We start from the raw sequence: 19,459 nt of genomic DNA on the forward strand, positions 1-19,459 counted from the left end.
TATCACTATTATAATAGCCGAGTAATAAAGTATTTGACTCCTATAAATGCAAGAAGGCGAGAGTTCGACTCTCTTTTAATATATGGTTAAAGTTAAGTAATAAAAAAAAAATATGTAGGTGATTTGTCTGCATTATAATTTTTTTTTTTTTTTAATTTTGAAGAAGTGTTTTACTCCACAAAATAGTTTTGACATATATAAAATGAGTGGCGGAGAATATGGAAGACTGCTATAATGTTCATGTGGTGTTAAATTGTGATCCAAAATTCATGGTTTGACCAATTGAATCATGATCATAAATTAGGTTCCCACAATTTACTTCTATAAATTTACTCTTTTAGCCTTTTAAGTTGTGAAAAACATATACGGAATGGTTCCCCAAATTTCTCAATGTCCATACTATGAATGTCGGTTTTTTGTACATATTTATTATTAAATATTAAATAGTTGTTTTATTTTGACCACATCGTTAAACAATTTTTTTTTTTAACCACAAAATTTCAAGTTTCAAAGAATATTCCAAAACATCATCTATTGCCTTCCATTACTAGCAATTAATGTTGTTAGTTTTATGAAACAATGTCTTCATTTTATTAAAATAAAAAAGTTAAATCTTTTAATTAATCATATGATGAAACAGTTTCTATCCAATTTCAAAAGTTAATATTCATAAAAATGCACATCTTATAACAATGCAATTTTATCCAACAGGCAAGTATAATTAACCAACTAATTAATTATTTGGTTATCTAGTTCTGCTTTTCTTCTTCTTCTTCCTCTGATTCTGAGGGTGCATGATGAGCAAACAAAGAGATTCCTCGTACTCCAAGATATGAAGCAACCATAGTTTCCAAAGATATATGCAACAAATTAAGTATATGTGGAAGACGTTTTGATTGTTAGGTTTAATGTTGATGGACATGAAATGGTGGTGGCATGGTGGTCCTAAGAAAGTGATATTAAGTCAGTTATAAGTTGTGAACTAATAATGAAGAGAAAAAGTAAGAAAGGGACATGCTCAGAGACATTTGAGACATGCATAGTGCACTATCAACTGAGAAAAAGGTAATGTGTCCCTCTTACCTGATTTATAAAAAATCAAAATATTCATATATATAAATATGTATATTTAATGGTGTTGTCCACTGTATCCACTGTATCCACTAAAGCCATAAGTTTCTTTTCTTGTGCAAACCCTAGCTCTGATATCTTCTTTAAGATTTTTGCTCAACTTAAGGAATTATTGCTCTCTAGCTAGTTTTTGTATCCTGATCCTTCCCCCATTTGATCCTTCTTTCCATGTTTTGGTTTTTCAGTAAGACACCTCAAAATAGTTTACTGATCAAATAGGTGACGTGGCTGAATGCCATTGGTTGCAGGAGAAAGAACAGGTTAATATTAAGCATGGAGATTAATATTACAATCACGTAAAATCACATGATGTGTACGTAGCTCGACACGTAGCCTGTCATGTTATTAATTTATTCTCTCCCTGAGAACCACACTGTGAAAGCAGAAGTAACTAGCTAGCTAGCAAGCAGGATAATAACCATTGTTAGGGTTTGAGATTTAGAGAGGAGGAAGAGAAGGAGAAGAGAAGGAGGATGTGTGTGAATCTATTTTTTATGTGTGAGTGTTTTAAGTCAACTTTGGAGAAGAAGGAGACATACAATTGGATTGTCCATTTTAGATCATGGTTCTATTTTTAGTAGAATAGAATTATCATGTCATAGTAAGTGAGAGTAGTGAAAACTAAACACACACATGTGTGTGTGTGTGTAACATGTTACATATCTAAGAAAGAGAAGAAAAGAGGAAAAAGGTGATAAAGTGAAAAATAAATGAAAATAGTGGGAAGAGGAAAAGATCCACAGTCCTTTGTGGCCTTGTCTGTCTCTGCTAATATTCCCTCTCTCAACTCTTGCTCTCTCCCTCATTATTATTCCCCCTCTTGGTAAAGAGAGTTGGTTGAGAGAAATAGAGAGAAAGACTCTTGTGTTTGTGTGTTTGTGTGTTTGTGTGATCACATATCTTAGAGAAGATGGGTAGGGGAAGAGTTGAACTCAAGAGGATTGAGAACAAGATCAATAGGCAGGTGACCTTTTCTAAAAGGAGAAATGGCCTTCTTAAGAAAGCTTATGAACTCTCTGTTCTTTGTGATGCTGAGGTTGCACTTATCATCTTCTCCAGCCGTGGCAAGCTTTATGAGTTTGGTAGTTCTGGGTATATACATCTTTTAACCATATCCCTCATCTTCTTAATTTGTTTCTGTTTATTTTATTTTGGTTCATGTTTTAATTTTTTTACACACTCATCTTTTCTAGTTATAACTGATATTTAGATCTATATGTCTTCATTCTACAAACCTGAAGTTTTCTTTTTTCCTTTTCCATGTATTCAAGGAATGAAGTGAGTTGTAAGGATGGTAAATGGAGTGCAGAGTCATGGTCATGGCCTTAGATCTGCCTCTTCTTTCTTCTCTTTTTGATTTCTTTTTCTATTTTCGTATAAGGTTTCAGAAACAGCTCATGGGAAGACCTTTCTTCTTTCCTTGTTTTTGTTGTTGTAGTAAGTAACAAATAAGGGGGGGTTTTTTTTAGAGGTCATGCATGTTAATTTACTTTCATCACAATACATGCATATATTTGTAGTTAAATATATGATTCTTGACTGTTTTAGTTTGTTTTAGAAGTTTTCCTTGTTTTTCCTTCTCATTCTTGGATCTTCATCTGAATACAAGATCCTACTGAATGGGAAACCCTAACTAGGGCTTGCACCCTTTCTTTCTTCCTTCCTCACTATGAACCTTTAATTTTTTTGAATGTTATCATACATGTAGACATGCCATGACTTTAGATAGACATGATTAACTGAATGGTTGTCCTAGAGATGTTAAATCATTTATGATGCTTTGGAACAGGCCTGCTGATCCTCTACCTTCTGTTCTTTTTCAGTAGAGACTGTTAAATCTGAGTCACTTCCCAGAAAATCTGGAGATGTGGAGTCCTTCATCTTCCCTTTTGATCAGAGAATGAGTCCTTGATTGTCATCCTTCAATATTATTTTTCTTTATGCCAAGAAAATTTCTCAAGTTCATTATGGTTTCCTTTAGTCTAGTGTTCAGCCCACTTTTAGATATATAATCTTTGATCACTAGCAAGTTTGCTTCTGATCTTTAATCAAATTCCATGAATTAGTAAATCTAATTTGGTATTGATAGTATTATACATATACATATATATATATATAGTGAAATTCAGCAAACACACTATCAAATGATTTAGGGCATAAAAAATTTTACATTGACACACTGTCTCTTTGTATTAGCAAATGAACTCACGACTTGTTTCAGGAATTATAGAATAATGGCTAAATGGTATGAAGGAAATCATTAACAGCTATAATATTAGTTAAATTTGTTTGGAGAAACATTACTTTTTATATCAGGCACATTTTATATATACTTCTTCTGATTAAGCTACCACACAGCAAATAGTCAGAACCATAAATTTAGGTATGAATCTTAATTCTGAATGGTTAGCCAGGATAAAATCCAAACTAAAATGCATAATCACTCGGCTAATTCACAGTTCACAAGAAGTTATCTATCTGACATGCATTATCTTTGATAAAACACTATAAAAAAACATATGTTCTTTGAAACAGTTAATTTTTCTTAATTCAGAAGCAGCTAATCCAAGTGCCACTAATTTTTTGCAAGAATAGGTATAACAGGTATTAGATCATCTCCATAAAATTGCTTAATTAGTTTAAATGGAATTATCCTCGTTGTTGATTTTTTCACCTTCAAGCTTGTTATGAAAGTGTAGGGACTTGTATATGATATTCTTTTCTTCATATATATGTATATTTATACACATATATGTTATATGTATAATGAGCTCCTTGTATGTTATTTGTTGCACTAATGTTTCTTATGATATACTTACAATCTCAAGACTTGTTGTTAATTATTAGTTTCATGTCCTTTCTGCACTCTTAGTTTGCCGATCGCCTTCAACAAGACTTTTCAATGCATGACTAATAAATCATACAGGAACTAATTTAGCTAATTAACACAGCTTTCCTTGAAGTTGCTACTTGATATGTTCAAGAAATAAGTTAGACTTTGCTAAACAAAGTTAATTATCACTGAAGGTCATACAATAAGAAAAACAAGTATTTTTTAGGTGTTCACATCCATGTCCCATGATTAACATATAGTTATGCATGCAAGATTTAGAATGAATTTAGTTCAACTTGCACATATATTTCTCTAACTATTGCATTAAAAATTTTTGCTATCATTAAAATTTAGAACACACACACACACACACACATATATATATATATATATATATATGGAACTGAGCTTATTTTTATGAACAAAACTATTAATTGAATGATAATGGAAGACTAATTGCCATGGCATCTCTTTCCTAATAATCATGTCCTTTCATTATAATTTTAATTTAGTTTTAATCTATAAATACTTTATGCCTCTTAGTATGACGTCAGTTGAAATAATGTATGATAAAATGAAATGAAATGAGACAACAACGCTGACTGGATTAAATGGTGTTTAGTTACTTTATCTTTATATCTGGATTAAGTGAGTGATTTCAAGAACTAAGTCCACTCACGAGTCACTACAGCACATTCATGATCAACAAGTCTTGTCCATTTTCATTATTCAGTCCTTAATATGTTTTTGTTTTATCTATATCCATAATAAAATCTTATTGTTGTGTAGAATACTAGTGATGTAGAATTATTTTCTTTTTATTGCAAATCCTATAATTCTATATGATGCTTAAAATTGGATTTTATGTTTGACATTCTTGTTACTTTTCTTGAGATTTGAAGGCTATCATTTTCCAATTATATGAAGGTGAATATTGCTGATATCCATTTAACGGAACCATGCTTCTGCATTTCACAGAAGAAACTTTGGATGTATTGAATTTGGACTGACTATTTTATTGACATATATATATATATGTTATCAATGGTCTTCCAATCTGGAATATAAACTATGAGATAAAATAAGGGTCCAAAAGCATAATAATAAAGATATAAAGCATTGTTACCAAGGAGAAGGTTTATGAGATTTTAATAGCTATGTTGTGAAGAAGCTAAATCAAGCTCATGAAGAGACATTGATTGTTTACCGAAATGAAGTCTTAGACTAGTTCTCATTAGGTAGCTATTGCATAGAACTTGCACATCTTTAACAAAAAAAGGTCTTTGTGAGTTCATGAATTTGCAAGTAGCTCACTAGTCAAAGAAACCTTACTTATTTATAGAAGAACTTTGCCATGATTTAACTATATAGGCATATATATATATTCAAACTTTTTCAAAATAGCATGCATGAAATGATACTCTTAGATTTTGACCAAGTTCACAGCTCCTATCCCTGCCATGATTTAACTATATAGGCATATATATATTCGAACTTTTTTTAAAACAAAAACAGCATGCATGAAATGATACTCTTAGATTTTGACATGAAGTCTAGATTTTCAGATTTTTTCTGCATTACATGGAGAAAAGTAAAATAGAACGTAGCAATAAATATTATGACAAAAAATCACATGGAATACTGCAGTAAGTGCTGCAGCAGATTGCTGTACTTCTTTTCACTTGTAGGCATTGAGAATGCATGCTAAAATCTGAATCATTCCCATGTCATATCCCAGAAAACCTGGGTACTGCATTGCTTTCAAAGATGTCCTTCCATTGCAGGACTAAATACAGCTTACCTTTATTCTCAGGGACTTTTGGCCTTTTCTAATTTTCGCTGATTAGCAAGGTACTTCTCTCATTGAAGTGTGCATTAAAATATGCAAGGATGCAAAACACCATAAAAACATAGATTTGAATATGAAAACATATATGTTTTTGAAGAATATTATGAGAGTTTAGAGTTATAAATATACAAGATAAGTTCTTAAGAAACTTTTGAAGGAAAAGAAGAAGAAAGCTAATGTTTGTTGTTCATCAACAAGTATGATCCTATCTTCATGGATGGGTACGTTTATACTGATCCTATAAATTATAGGTCAGCATGAACTATAAATGGCTGCTTATATACATCAATTTGATGTGCCAGAAGTCATGTCTCCTGGTTTTCTGGGTTGGTAGAAGGTTTTAGTGTACTTATTTGTCTGTCATTGTTCTATATCTTTAAATTTTTTCTTTTCAAATGTTTGTGTATAGATACTAAAACTAACTCTAGATTAACAAGTATCAAGAAGTTGAGGTTATTCTTTCTCTCTTGTGTTTGGCTTTCAGCTATGAAAAAGATATACAATGAAAAGCTACCTGGTATTATCTTTAGGCAGAATAATACATGACCTTTATAAACCCCTTTAACTATAGTTCTTTTAAGGTAATGATAGCCAAAATTTCAAACTAAAGACAATACTTAAGGAAATAAAAGACTTATCGTTAGTTTTACAGTTGTAGCTTTTCATGTGGTCTACCCTAAAGCAAATAGGGTAGCTCACAGTTTATGATGAATTACATTAAATTTAATCAGCTTTACTGGTCATCATATATATATATATATATATATATACGCACCACTATTTATATTGTTTTAGAGTTTATGTTGATACTTCAGTAAAGCTTAACTATTAATTTCAATACATCTTAAAACTGGAATGGTGCCTCTATGAAATGGCTGTTATGCATGCAGGTTTTCCTTTAACATCATGATATGCAAAATTGTTTTTATTACCTTATTATCATCTCATCATCATCATCATCATCATCATCATCATCATCATTATTATTACCAACAATTTTTTACAAGATATAAAATTAAACTTGTTGACCATTTAAGCAATGGATTTTAGATAGTCCGAATGACATCCTCCCTTCTTTATGGAGATTTGGTATACACTCACATGACTTTATTAGTATCTTCGTTCAGTTTTGATTCTAAAATTTTTTATTTTGGGTTTTTTTCTTAATCCTTAGTTCATGTGCTTCATAATAACATTTTTAGTTAGTCAGTTAATTAAGAAACAATGTTTTTGGATTCTTTTGTAGTGACCTCAATATAATTGAATTTTAAACATAACTAGTAGTGGAGATAATGAAAATACAAAAAACATAGTCTCATGAACTCCTTCATGTAAATACCTTAAAATTTTCCTTTAAGCATCTGTAAAAGAACTCACTTGATCACTCTCACACGCGTCTCCTTTTAATATACTAGTAAAATACACCAAGCTTATGTAGTAGAATATGTTTATGTTTTCATTTTTCATTCAAGCAATTTTATTTATCTGAGTGATAGAAGACAAACTAATAAAGTAGGCAAATTATATATATATATATATATATATATATATATGAGGTTGCATCATCTATGAACGTTCATCGATTAAATCTCTATGAAAGTTTGTCGACAACTGTTTGATTGTTCATCATCTATAGTGTTTTGATCAAAACCGTATGATCATGATTGTTACAGTAGCTCAATGAATCCGTTCAATTCTATTTCTAATTTTCTATTAGACCTACGGTTAAAACTATAAAATCAAACCAAACCAATTAACCACTCGTTTATTGCTGGTACAATTGTCTGGCTATTGTTATTGTTGCTATCTCTCTCTCCACTCCCATCTGTTTTTGGCTCTTTCATCTATTTGTTTTAAATCTGGGGATGATCTGTGAATATCCCCAGATGACTTATTCTCCATAGTAGAACATACATTCAATTACATTTAAATAACAAGGATGCATGGTTATATATAAATTAGTTATTTTACATTAATGGATCACTATGTTTAAGAGAGAATTATGAGTAACTACCAAAGAGCTCAAGTCTAGTAGTGTTGGGCCTATTGTGAAAAGCAAGTGTAAACAATTTTAAGTTTGAGCTTGTTAGCAGAGTGGTAATGGGTCCCCGATTATGAGTGCGGGTTTACTGTTCAAATCTTGTGTTGCTAAGTGAGGGTGCGCTGACTAGATGATGAATTTTCAACTCAAGCGCATGCCCTCATGTGTACAACGATTGTTACTTTCGTAAAAAGAAAAAAAAGAAGAAGAATTATTAGTGACTTATGATTGATAAGCCTTTGTTTATAATATGTCATAAAACAAATAGAGAACTATTAATCCTTGGATATATATATGCTTGAATAATCTCCTGTTCCATCTACTTCCATGATTGATATTAATTATTTAGTTATAAAAAAAGGAGGATTATAAATAACTTATTATGATTGATAAGCCTTTGTTTGTTTATAATGTCATAATACAAATAGAGAACAATTAATCCTTGGATGCTTGAATAATCTACTGTTCCATCTACCTCCGTGATTGATGTTAATTATTTAGTTTATAAGGATGATATTATATACATTTGTTTTTACATAAAATAACCAATATAAAAGATCATTGAGCTAGCTGTGCTAAATGAAGTGGCTACAGGACAAAGTAATCAGTCATGAAATGAGACAATGATTTTATAATGGGTTAGGACTCTTAGGAGGAATTCGAAATGCATATGATATAATTGATTTATGAGAAATAAACAACACCTTAAATGTACTTTATACAAAAGCCATTTAAACTAGCAGTTAATTTATCAAAACCAAATTCAGTCAATTATTGATGAAATCTGAATTCAGTTAACTTGACATGCCTCACATTTAAAAGCTTGTTAATCTTTAAGCTTTGTCATGCATTTTGCTAATTTAACTAGAGAACTACTTTCCGTCAATATCTACTTTATTAGGATGACAACAGGAAACTATGAATGTACTTCATAATGACTTTATTATTGTCTTCGTTGTTGGTCTTGCACCTCTTCTTATTCAGTTTCAGTTTTGATTCTAAAACTTTTTTTAAATTTTTTTTTAATTCTTTGTTTATGTATTTCATAATGACATTTTTAGTTAATCAATTACTTTAGAAACAATGTACGTGATTCTTTTGCAGTGACCTCCATATAATTGAATTTTAAACATAATCATCAATTACCGAACTGGTAGTGGAAATAATGAAAATACGAAAACGCATAGTCCTATATAATGTTGAACTCCTTCATGTTAATACCTTAAAATTCTCCTTTTAAGCATCTATAAAGAACTCACACCACTCTCACATGCTCGTCTTCTTTTAAAAATATACTAGTAAAATGTATCAATTTGATGTAATAGATTTTTTTTTTCCTTGAGAAATAAGTGACAAATATCCCCTACTTAAGGGAGGTCAGGACCGACACAAATATAGAGTTTATACCTTAATACACTTGTGCTCTCATATTGTGTGAGCTTTGGGTTTTGATCTTAAGTTCTTTCTGAAATAAACACCCTACTAAAAGATCTAATATCAATAAATAATGAGACTGTTGACTATATAGTAAAACTTGTTTATGCATTCATTCTTCTTTCAAATTATTTTATTTATGTGAGTGATAAAAGAATAACTAATAAAATATGCAAATTTTATATAAGTTTAAATTTTCTTTTGTAGTCAAAAATGCATTCAAGTGCATTTAAATAAAGAGGAGGTATGGTTTAACATAAATTAGTCAATTTACACGAATGGATCACTTTGTTAAATTGAAAATTACAAGCAAATTATGATTGATAAAGCTTTATTTATTTTTTTATAATATATCATATAAACAAAAGTAACATCAACTGCATAGGTTTTCAAAATTACTGTTTTCTAAAAATATTTAATGATAGCTGTTAGATGATGATCTAACGACTATTACTTGTATAGACAATTATGCAGAAATTTTATTATTTACTGTATAGAATTATGTGCATGATTATTATTTAACATTATTTAGTGCATGCATAGGATGACGGTAGCCATTGAATTTATATCTAACCACATTGTGGGACGTCCCCCGCTGGAGGACATACATTCAAAACAAATAGCGAACCATTAATCCTTAGATGGTCTAATAATCATGTGTTACATCTACTTCCATGATTGATGTTACATAAGGATGGGACATTGATTATATAGTAGATTAGGACTCTCAGGAGGAATTGTAAATGCATATGATATAATTGATATCTGGAAATAAAGAACACCTTAAATGTAATTTTATATAAAAGCCATTTAAAAAATTTATCAAAACGAAATTCAGTCAACTATATATGATAAAATCCGAATTCAGTTAATTTGACATGACTTACATTTATAAGCTTGTTAATTAACCTTAAGTTTTTTCATTCATTTTGCCAAATAACTAGATAACTATTTTCGTTCAATATCTACTTTATTAGGATGATAACATGAAACTATGAAAGTTCATATATATTTCTTCTTAACAGTTTAAGCAAAACACTTGAACGATATCAACGTTGTTGCTACAATCCTCAAGATCTTAATATCGGTGATCATGAAACACAGGTTTGTGTTTGCTATCATTATTTTCTTGAAATTTGATCATTTTCATAACTCATTCCAAATCTTCTCATAAATAGTAATTGAAGTTGAGTTATCATGAGCCTTAAAAAAAACTATTAATTAGTATTAGAAATTTATTTACTGAATTATGATTGTTCAATGTTTATAATGCAGAATTGGTACCAGGAAGTGTCTAAACTGAAGGCAAAATTTGACTCTCTCCAGAGGTCACAGAGGTTTGTTTGTCCTGATGAACATTGTCTTCAGAAATTAATCTTAATTTGGGGTATATATTATTACCATCTAATAAATAATCAAAATCGAAAGGCATTTGCTTGGAGAAGACCTTGGACCCTTGAATGTGAAAGAGTTGCAACAATTGGAGAGACAACTTGAATCTGCTCTTGCACAAGCCAGACAAAGAAAGGTATTATTCTTTATCTATTTTAATGATACTTTTTTTTTTAAAAAAGGTTTCCTTCTGTGTTGTTAAACTATATTGTTATGCAGACACAGATAATGCTGGATCAAATGGAAGAACTTCGAAAGAAAGTAAGAATATATATATATATATATATGAATAAAATGCTGGATCATAATGATCAGTGTGATAGACATGTAAATGTTTTTATTAACAGGAACGTCATCTTGGAGACATAAACAAGCAACTTAAAAGCAAGGTTTTCATCTTCATTACATAATGTTTTCTTTTTCCTTTTGGTTTTTTAAATGTTGTTATGGGTATAAAAAAAAGAGTATTTTTCTGTTTGTATATTGAGTTCCCAGCTTGAGGCTGAAAATTCAGCTTTCAGAGCCATTCAAGGTTCATGGGAGACTGAAGGAGTTGTTCCTAACCATGGCTTTCCTGTTCATCATTCTCAAGCCACTGCCATGGAAACTGAACCCATTCTGCAAATAGGGTATATATATATATATAAATGATTGATAATTTCTTAGAGATTTGAGGAAGAATTAGTTGGTTGATGGATTGATTGATTATGTTAATTTGATTTTTGAGCAGGTATCATCACTATGTTCCAACAGAAGTCAACATGGCAAGGAATGCAAATGGAGAGAATAATAATAATAATAATAATAACAACACCAACTTCATGCATGGCTGGGTTCTCTGAAAATGGTGATCATCAACCCAAAAAAGACTAATATTTAATGTGGTTTGTGTGCTGGTGACTTAATGCACTGCATGCATAGTTGCTGTTGATTTGTTTGGGACTATGTTACTCAAGGATGATGTTGAGCTACTTGCTACTACTACTATTGCTCTCTTTCTGTTTCTTGAATGTTGAATGTTCCTAGACTTGTTAATTAATAAGAAGTTTGTGCTTGTTTATTGGGAATTTATCAGCTGTAATAATATTTTGCACTTCTTTCTGCCATTTATTTTGTGATATATGATATATATATATATATGTGTGTGTGTGTGTATATTCAATATGGTTATGTGATTACTGTTATTTAGTAATATATATATACTTTTTTCACCAAGATGAGTGGTTAGCCACTAAGAAATGCAGGGACGTGCACAAACATTGACGGATCAAGTGGAGATGAAATCTGCATACACATGGGTGCTGGAACCATTCGTAATAATTACTATTCACACTCCCATAAATGTGCTATCACCATTTGAATTTTTATCACTTATAAAGGGTTCTAATGGAGATTCAGTTGCTAATAGCAAGGTTGTCAGACCCGGCCCGGGCAATGACCCGGCTAAGCCCAGGGGTCAGGGGTCAATGGGTTCAACCGGGTCGAACCGGGGTTGAACCGGGGTCAATAATTAAATATAAAAAAAATATTATAATAATTAATAATGAGCAAATATAATATTAAACCCATAATTATATTATAAAAACTTACTCAAATTTGATATTTAAATTGATAAATGACTTTATATACAGTAGAATTTTCTAATTTTGTCATTTATTTTTACATTTTTTAAATATTTATAAATTTAATATATTAATATATAATTATCGAACTTCTCTCAGTGTTATTTATTTATTTATTTATTTGTTTATTGGTTGATTTTGTTAAAATAAATAAGAAATTTAATTCACTAATTCTTATATTTTAATTGAGTTTTTATTTTATTTTAAATTTTCTTATATTTTTATTTAATTAGAATATTTTAATTTTATATTTTTATAATAAAAATTACACTCATTTATTGTTTTTATTTTTATTAATAAATTAAATTTTTTTAGAAAGTATTTACATAATACATTAATATATTTTATTTTTTTAAATATTAATTTTTTTGTTGGTATGTTTATGATATATATATATTGTAATTCTATTTATTGATTATAAATTATAAATTAATATTAATAAATATAACCGATTTTTAGTGGTTTTTAATGAGAAAATAATAATAAATTATTAAATATTGTAAAAATTAAACATTGTGACCCGATTGACTCGGCCGGGTCAACCGGTTCCCTGATTGAACCGCCCTGGGTCACCGAGTTAACTCCGGGGTTTTTTTAATACCCGGTCGATGGGAGTATACGCCGAGCCACATGGTCGGGTTCCCATGCTGAACCGCCCTGGTCACTGGGGTTAACTCCGGGTTTTTAATACCCGGGTCGATGGGAGTATACCCGGGCCGGCCACATGGCCGGTTCCCGGTTTTTCCGGTTGAACCGGCCGGGCCGGTCCGGGTCTGACAACATTGGCTAATAGACCACTTGATTGTTGGTATATTTGACTGAATAGTTGACATCAAAGATGTTTTTATCTATTTAAAATAATTAGCTTATATAAAAATATTTTAATTTTAATGAGCATTCTCTTTCCTAACTTAGGACTTTGCTCTATTAATAGTTATACCTGATCAAACCAAATAATTTTCCACTTGGTGAGACATACATATGATTGTTCTCATTTAAAAAAATAAAAAATAAAATAACAAATTTGTACTTCAATCACTATTAGTGATGATGGTGGTGATTATCAAAACACTAAACCAAATACATTATTAGTTTGACTAACCTTGAGATTGAAGTAGTTCATGGATATATATATCTTTTCCAAATACTAGACATGTCCTTCAAATTAATGCAATGAATCTTTCAATTTCTTGGTAGTTTCATAGCAATTGGAAATCCTCATATTTTTTTACACCCTTCTTTAAGTCTTTTTTAACAGTTTAATTAGTTTGTATTTCAGAATCACAGTTCTGAACAGGTACATATATTTTTCAAGGGGTTCACATGTAACTAATATTGATTTAACTAATTGATGACTAATCAAAATACTAATAAACAATTAACAATTTGAGCATATCATGGAATTAATTTTGATTTGAAGTGCACAAGAACCTTTGGAATCATGAACACAAGAATTAATGTGTAAATTAATGGTGCACTAAGTAAGCATTACTTGAAAATCAAACATACTTTTATGCACTATAAAAAGTACAAAGACTAGCTTTTCCTTTTGCATTGCCTACAATTGAATTTGGTTGTGTTCCAATTTCAAGAGAGTTTTCACTTTACAGCATCATTCATTTCCTGTCAATTTCGTGGGTTTTTGCTGAGCAAAAGAACACCAAAAGACACACAAGACTTTCAGTAAAGTCATTAGTCAACACAAATAACATAAAAATATTCCAAAAAGTATGATGACCAAACAAAATTATTCCAAGTCTCATCCGCACTACCATTCAAATTAAAATCCCAACATCTAGATTTGTTTTTGATAATATTCTGTTTGCATGATAAATAATAAATATTAAAAATAATTTATAATAAGAAAGTATCGTGTATATATATAATATCATGTATCTCTAAATTAGACCCAACAAATTAAAAAAAATCCAATAAAAAAGGTTTTTTTTTCAATATGACATTCTTTTTTTTTTTAATAATTTTTTAAATAACCCCATGTGAAATTTATTCATCAATATGGGTTTCAAAACATCATATCATGCCATGTCATAAATTTGGCATTTTAAAAATATTAAGATATTATTTTTTTATTCATTCACATCCTTTTATTTTGGAAACTCACAAAAATGAGATTTTTTTTTTATTTTTAAACATTTTTAAAATTTTTTAAAAGTTGATTTTTTCAATCATATTTATTTTAAAAAAATGTGTTGTTATTATTATTAAAATAAGAATTATTTTGCATGTTTTTTTAAAATGTATTTGTTTATTTCGATGTGTTTATTGTTAATAATAATAATAATAATAATAATAATAATGATTCCAAAATAAATATAATTAAAAAAATTAACTTTTAAAAAACCTTAAAAATTGTTTAAAAATAAAAAAATATCTCATTTTTTTTATTTTCCAAAATAGAAGAATGTGAATGGAAAAAACCAATATTTTAATATTTTTAAAAGGCTAACTCATCACATGGGTAATGACATGATATGATGTAATATTTTGTAACCATGTTGATGAATAAATTTTACATAAATTATTTAAATAATTTAAAAAATCATATTAAAAAAAAATCCCTATACAAAAATATAAAATTACTATTCTTAACATATTTGTGCTATCACTTTTCGTGATTTTAATCCGACACAAACATTATATATAAAAAAAAAATTGATATCAATAGATGAAATGATTTAAAAGACTCTAATTTTTTTTCATTCAAAATTCAAAAATAAATAAAGTTTAACTCCCATATAAAATTAGTAAATTACAGTACATGTCTATTCACAAGCTCCATCAAATAATTGTACCAAAAGATGAAGCAAAACAGAGCCACAAGTATAAACACAAATGAAGCACTAAATTACAACTTTTACAGATTTTAAAACACAAAACAGAAAGATTGAGAATCTGATTAGAGTCTTCTGAGAAGCCTGGCAAGTAAAGGACTCTTAGCAAAACCAAAACCATCAGTAATGTTGTTGCCATGTGAGAGGAGCTCAGATCTACACAAAGGACAAGTCTGATGGCCATTTTCCACCCACTTATCTATGCAGTCCTTGTGGAAGACATGGTTGCAGTTCCCCAGCTCTCTAACTTGGTCACTTGCCTCTAATCCAACAAGACAAACAGCACACAAATTGTCCTCTTCTTCTCCTTCTTCTTGATGTTCTTTGTGACTTGAAAATGAAACAATAGGGAGATGAGAGAGGATGGAAATGGAGGATAAACAAGAAGAAGAAGAAGAAGAAGAAGAAGGTGTGAGGTCTGTAGAAGGGATGAGATAAACATGATCCCAAGAAGGTGCAAGAAGAGAATGATTTGGAGAAGATGAAGTGAGGCCAAGAATGAAGAGAAATTTACAGATGGAGACCCAGATGGTGTCAACTGTTCTCACAAAAAGAAAGAGAGGTTTTGGCAGAACTATGTGGTAGCAGTATGAACTCATTTTGTAGAGCTTTATTTTTTTTAAAAAAAAAAATAATAATAATAGAAGATTTTTCTTTCTTTTCTCTTTGGGAAGAAGGAGGTTGTTGATGGATTGGTATTTATAGAGATACAAGGGTGGCTTTTATTTGCCTCAAAACAAGCATTTTTTAATTTGTCCATCTTTGAAAAATGCTGATGAGATGGAGGAGAGAGTATTATATATATATATATTTTTTTTTTGAAAGAAAGAGCTGGGGGCTAAAAAAAAAGAGAGTATTATATATTATCAGTGAGACATTATTAGACATTGTCTTTGTTTTGTCTCAATAAGCATGGATTGAAATATTGAATTGATTTTTTTATATATAATAATAATAATATTTAAAATAAATAAATAAACTATATTCATTAAAAAAATATAAACAATAACAAAAATAGACAAAAAAGAAGAATGGAGCAACAGATGAAAAATTAACAGCACACTAAACATGAAAAAGTCTTGTATATACAATAATATAAATATTCTACATTGAATTAAGAGTATTTTTAGTATATTTTATATCTAGTAACATTAGCCCTGTATGAAAAAATTGATCTAAAATTTTCACATATCCCGAATTGAAGTCCCGCTAGATATAATGATAATAATAAATCACATCCAATGTTATTGGATGAAGATGCACCTGATAAAAAATCAGTGTTTAATTCATGAGGCTAGCCCCTCTTAAAAACAAACAGAGTGAGAAAATAATGTTATTAAAAATGTCATTCATATACTATTGAAAAATATTAAAATAATCTATTTCCTAAATTTTTTTAGATAAACGGATAAATCCACAAAATATCTAGAGCTACAGCCTACAGTGATAGATAATTAGACTAGCATTAACAGAGAAAAAAAATCTATAACTAGGATTTTTTTCGTAATAAAAAAAATAATTATATTTGATTAGGATTAAAGGTGATTTATTTAATTAATTATTTTTATATAAAAAAATAAACAAGATAGTGTTCTAATTGGCTAATTCTGTTGACCGTTGCTCACTATGGACTGGTTTATGTCATTCAAATTTCTACAAAATCCAACAAGTTAGAGACTATAGAGAAGACTATAAGTTGAGCACCTAGTTAAACCCCACAATTAAAACGAGTTAGATCATGATTTATTTACTAATTTTCTTAATTATCCATTCTAAACTATAAGCAGACAAAGTACCAAGAGGATGAGTAATTAATTCTTGCTGCAAGTTTTGAACAAATATGCTGGTTTATTTGACTGATTTTATGAAATCTTTGGTAGGAACTTACACAAAGAATACACATGCATTAATTTCTTTGGAAAAAAAAAAAGAAAAAAGTTTTGAGAAGGTTAATTAATTAATTATTTAATACAGTTCGCATATGGTAAGTTATTACTCATAACAACGAAACTTCTTCCCAATTAAAAGACAAAAATAAGTTCATATTTCATTCACAATTAAGTCAATGGTGTAGTTTTCTATTCTACTTTTCCGGAAAGTTTTCTTCCCAATGAGCCTTCCAATTTGATAGTTTTAGATTTAATTAAGTGATTAGAATGTAATTATATTATTTAATGTTACAAAATTTTGTAATTAAGCTGTATTGAAAATATACCAAAATAACTTCTTAATAATGAAATAAAAAGAAAATTTTTATTGATAATATAAAATTTCTTATTTATCAGATTTTTTTTTTTTTAAATTGCAATTTCACTAAAACCACTTCGTTCATTAGTTAGCGGTACTAAACCCGGATCTCTCTCCAAAATTCCAGCAGGAGTTTGCAATTTAGAATGTTGTGAGCATTTAAAATGAGATTAAATATATATATACTAAAATAATTTAAGATTTTATTAGCTTGTTTATTATAGGATAAGGAAATCAAACACTGTATCTAAATTTCTTAGAAGACCGCAAGAAGTCATCCGGTCAATACTTTGAAGTCCGAGTTTGGATTTATAACCATTCTAGAAACATTTAAGCTTTGTCACTAACACTTTAATCATTTTCAATTCAACGCCGTTACTAGCCATCCACAAAATATCAATATCACAATACCTTGGATGCTAAGTTCTCAAAAAAAAAATTTTTTTAAAGTATATCAAGAATGTATATATTTTTTTAATGATTATAGACAAATCACAAACTCTCAATAGTTGAGTTAAAAAAGATACAAATTTTTTATTTTTGAGTTGAGAAAACAATGAAATACCACCCTCTTATTGTATAAGAGATGATTTTCAAAAAATTCAAGTGAAACAAAGTGAGATATAATTATCAGCAATGATTAAGAATCCTATAATTATGAAAAAGAATTAAAAAAAGTTTATAATTAAAAAAATATTTTTAATCATTTTTGAATCCTGATATATATTATTCATCATTTCACATCTGGTCCAAGTAATGTTTATATATTATTCATGAACCTGGGTGTGGGTCTCCTGTGGGAGAAATATTAGTTTCACCCCTCCATAACTGTAAGATATGAAGATTTTTTTACGAAGTTTATTATAACTGGTGCATCTCCATATCTGTCTGTTCCTATGATAATTCTTTAAGTAAGGGAACGCTTGTACCCTAGTAAAAAAAAATTACATAAAGCAAATACAAATTTACAGAAATAAACACCAAGAATAGTCAAATATAAGAGAGAGAATGTCCTGGGATGCGAGTACTTTTTCATGGACCATTTATAACAAGGAAAAGAAAAAAGAGCGCTAAGATATGACAAATTGATCCACATATATCATCAGGGTGAATTTGCATTTTTATTTTTCTCTGAAACAATATATGAGATTGCTTTCATTAATTTCTGCCACCACTAGCAATTCAATGATTCTTTTTTTTTTTCAGATAATTAATATGGAGTTGTTTATCTTTAGGGTTGCTTGATAGGAGGAGATGGTTTAATTTAAAAAAAAAATTGTAAAAAGATATATTTTAATGAGTAAATATGACACCCATGAGCAATCACATCAGCTATGAATACATTTCTTATATTGAAAAAACTTAACACAATCACATTAAAATGAATCATATCCTGTTAGATTTGAAAAAGTCAAATCTTTAACACACTCACATTAAAATGAACCATATCATGTTCACAATCACATTAAAATGAATTATATCGTGTTAGTGAAGTATAGAAGTCTCCAACGATGTGTTCCAAGATTTTAGAAATCTCCATCATAAAAGATTTTTTTTTTTTCACAAAATTAATAAATCATGAATTAATTGTTCTACAAATGCGCACTCAACTAACAAATGTGATGCATTCACCTGGCAAATATGGAGATTAGATTGCAAACTCACTTCTACAATCAAAAACAAAAAAAACCTAACACAATATATGAGTTAATTCCACCGAAGTAAGAAAAATATTTTCTTTAACTCTGAAATCCAATAGAATACATTGTATATGCTATCAATTCGCTTTAGTTTGATAAATAATTGAAAGGAGGATTTATATTATTGATACCACTTTCATAATTATGTATATATTCTTGTAAATTCATGAGAATTTATGATATACACACACAAATATATACATATGCTCTTCGCATGCATACTAGCAAAAATATTAGAGATGCATTCACAATTACATTTATTGTGAGAGTGCATTACTTACCAATCTTTTTCTTTTCAAAGCCATGCATTGAATATATAAATATATATATATATATATATCAATACAATAGTTTCACA

The 19,459-nt window shown here is 29.2% G+C and overlaps 2 protein-coding genes across 2 annotated transcripts; one reads left to right on the forward strand and one right to left on the reverse strand.

Moving 5' to 3' along the window:
* The first annotated feature begins 1,848 nt into the window (after positions 1-1,848).
* Positions 1,849-11,749, forward strand: LOC120275530 (agamous-like MADS-box protein MADS3). Its single transcript, XM_039282146.1, has 8 exons — positions 1,849-2,223; positions 10,314-10,392; positions 10,564-10,625; positions 10,717-10,816; positions 10,900-10,941; positions 11,028-11,069; positions 11,176-11,309; positions 11,411-11,749. The coding sequence occupies exons 1-8, from the start codon at positions 2,042-2,044 to the stop codon at positions 11,520-11,522; spliced, it is 753 nt and encodes a 250-aa protein (XP_039138080.1). The 5' UTR covers positions 1,849-2,041; the 3' UTR covers positions 11,523-11,749.
* Positions 11,750-15,055: 3,306 nt separating this feature from the next.
* Positions 15,056-15,884, reverse strand: LOC120275940 (E3 ubiquitin-protein ligase ATL4-like). The gene has a single exon (XM_039282668.1). The coding sequence runs from the start codon at positions 15,751-15,753 to the stop codon at positions 15,220-15,222; it is 534 nt and encodes a 177-aa protein (XP_039138602.1). The 5' UTR covers positions 15,754-15,884; the 3' UTR covers positions 15,056-15,219.
* Positions 15,885-19,459: the final 3,575 nt, after the last annotated feature.

The sequence above is a fragment of the Dioscorea cayenensis genome, chromosome 14 (genome assembly GCF_009730915.1).
Source record: "Dioscorea cayenensis subsp. rotundata cultivar TDr96_F1 chromosome 14, TDr96_F1_v2_PseudoChromosome.rev07_lg8_w22 25.fasta, whole genome shotgun sequence".
NCBI lineage: Eukaryota > Viridiplantae > Streptophyta > Magnoliopsida > Dioscoreales > Dioscoreaceae > Dioscorea > Dioscorea cayenensis.

Coding starts and splice junctions, on each gene's coding strand:
- LOC120275530 (XM_039282146.1), top strand. CDS start 2,042: ATGGGTAGGGGAAGAGTTGAACTCAAGAGGATTGAGAACAAGATCAAT. Junction 10,393..10,563: donor TCGGTGATCATGAAACACAG/GTTTGTGTTTGC, acceptor TTTATAATGCAG/AATTGGTACCAGGAAGTGTC. Junction 10,817..10,899: donor CACAAGCCAGACAAAGAAAG/GTATTATTCTTT, acceptor ATTGTTATGCAG/ACACAGATAATGCTGGATCA.
- LOC120275940 (XM_039282668.1), bottom strand. CDS start 15,753: ATGAGTTCATACTGCTACCACATAGTTCTGCCAAAACCTCTCTTTCTT.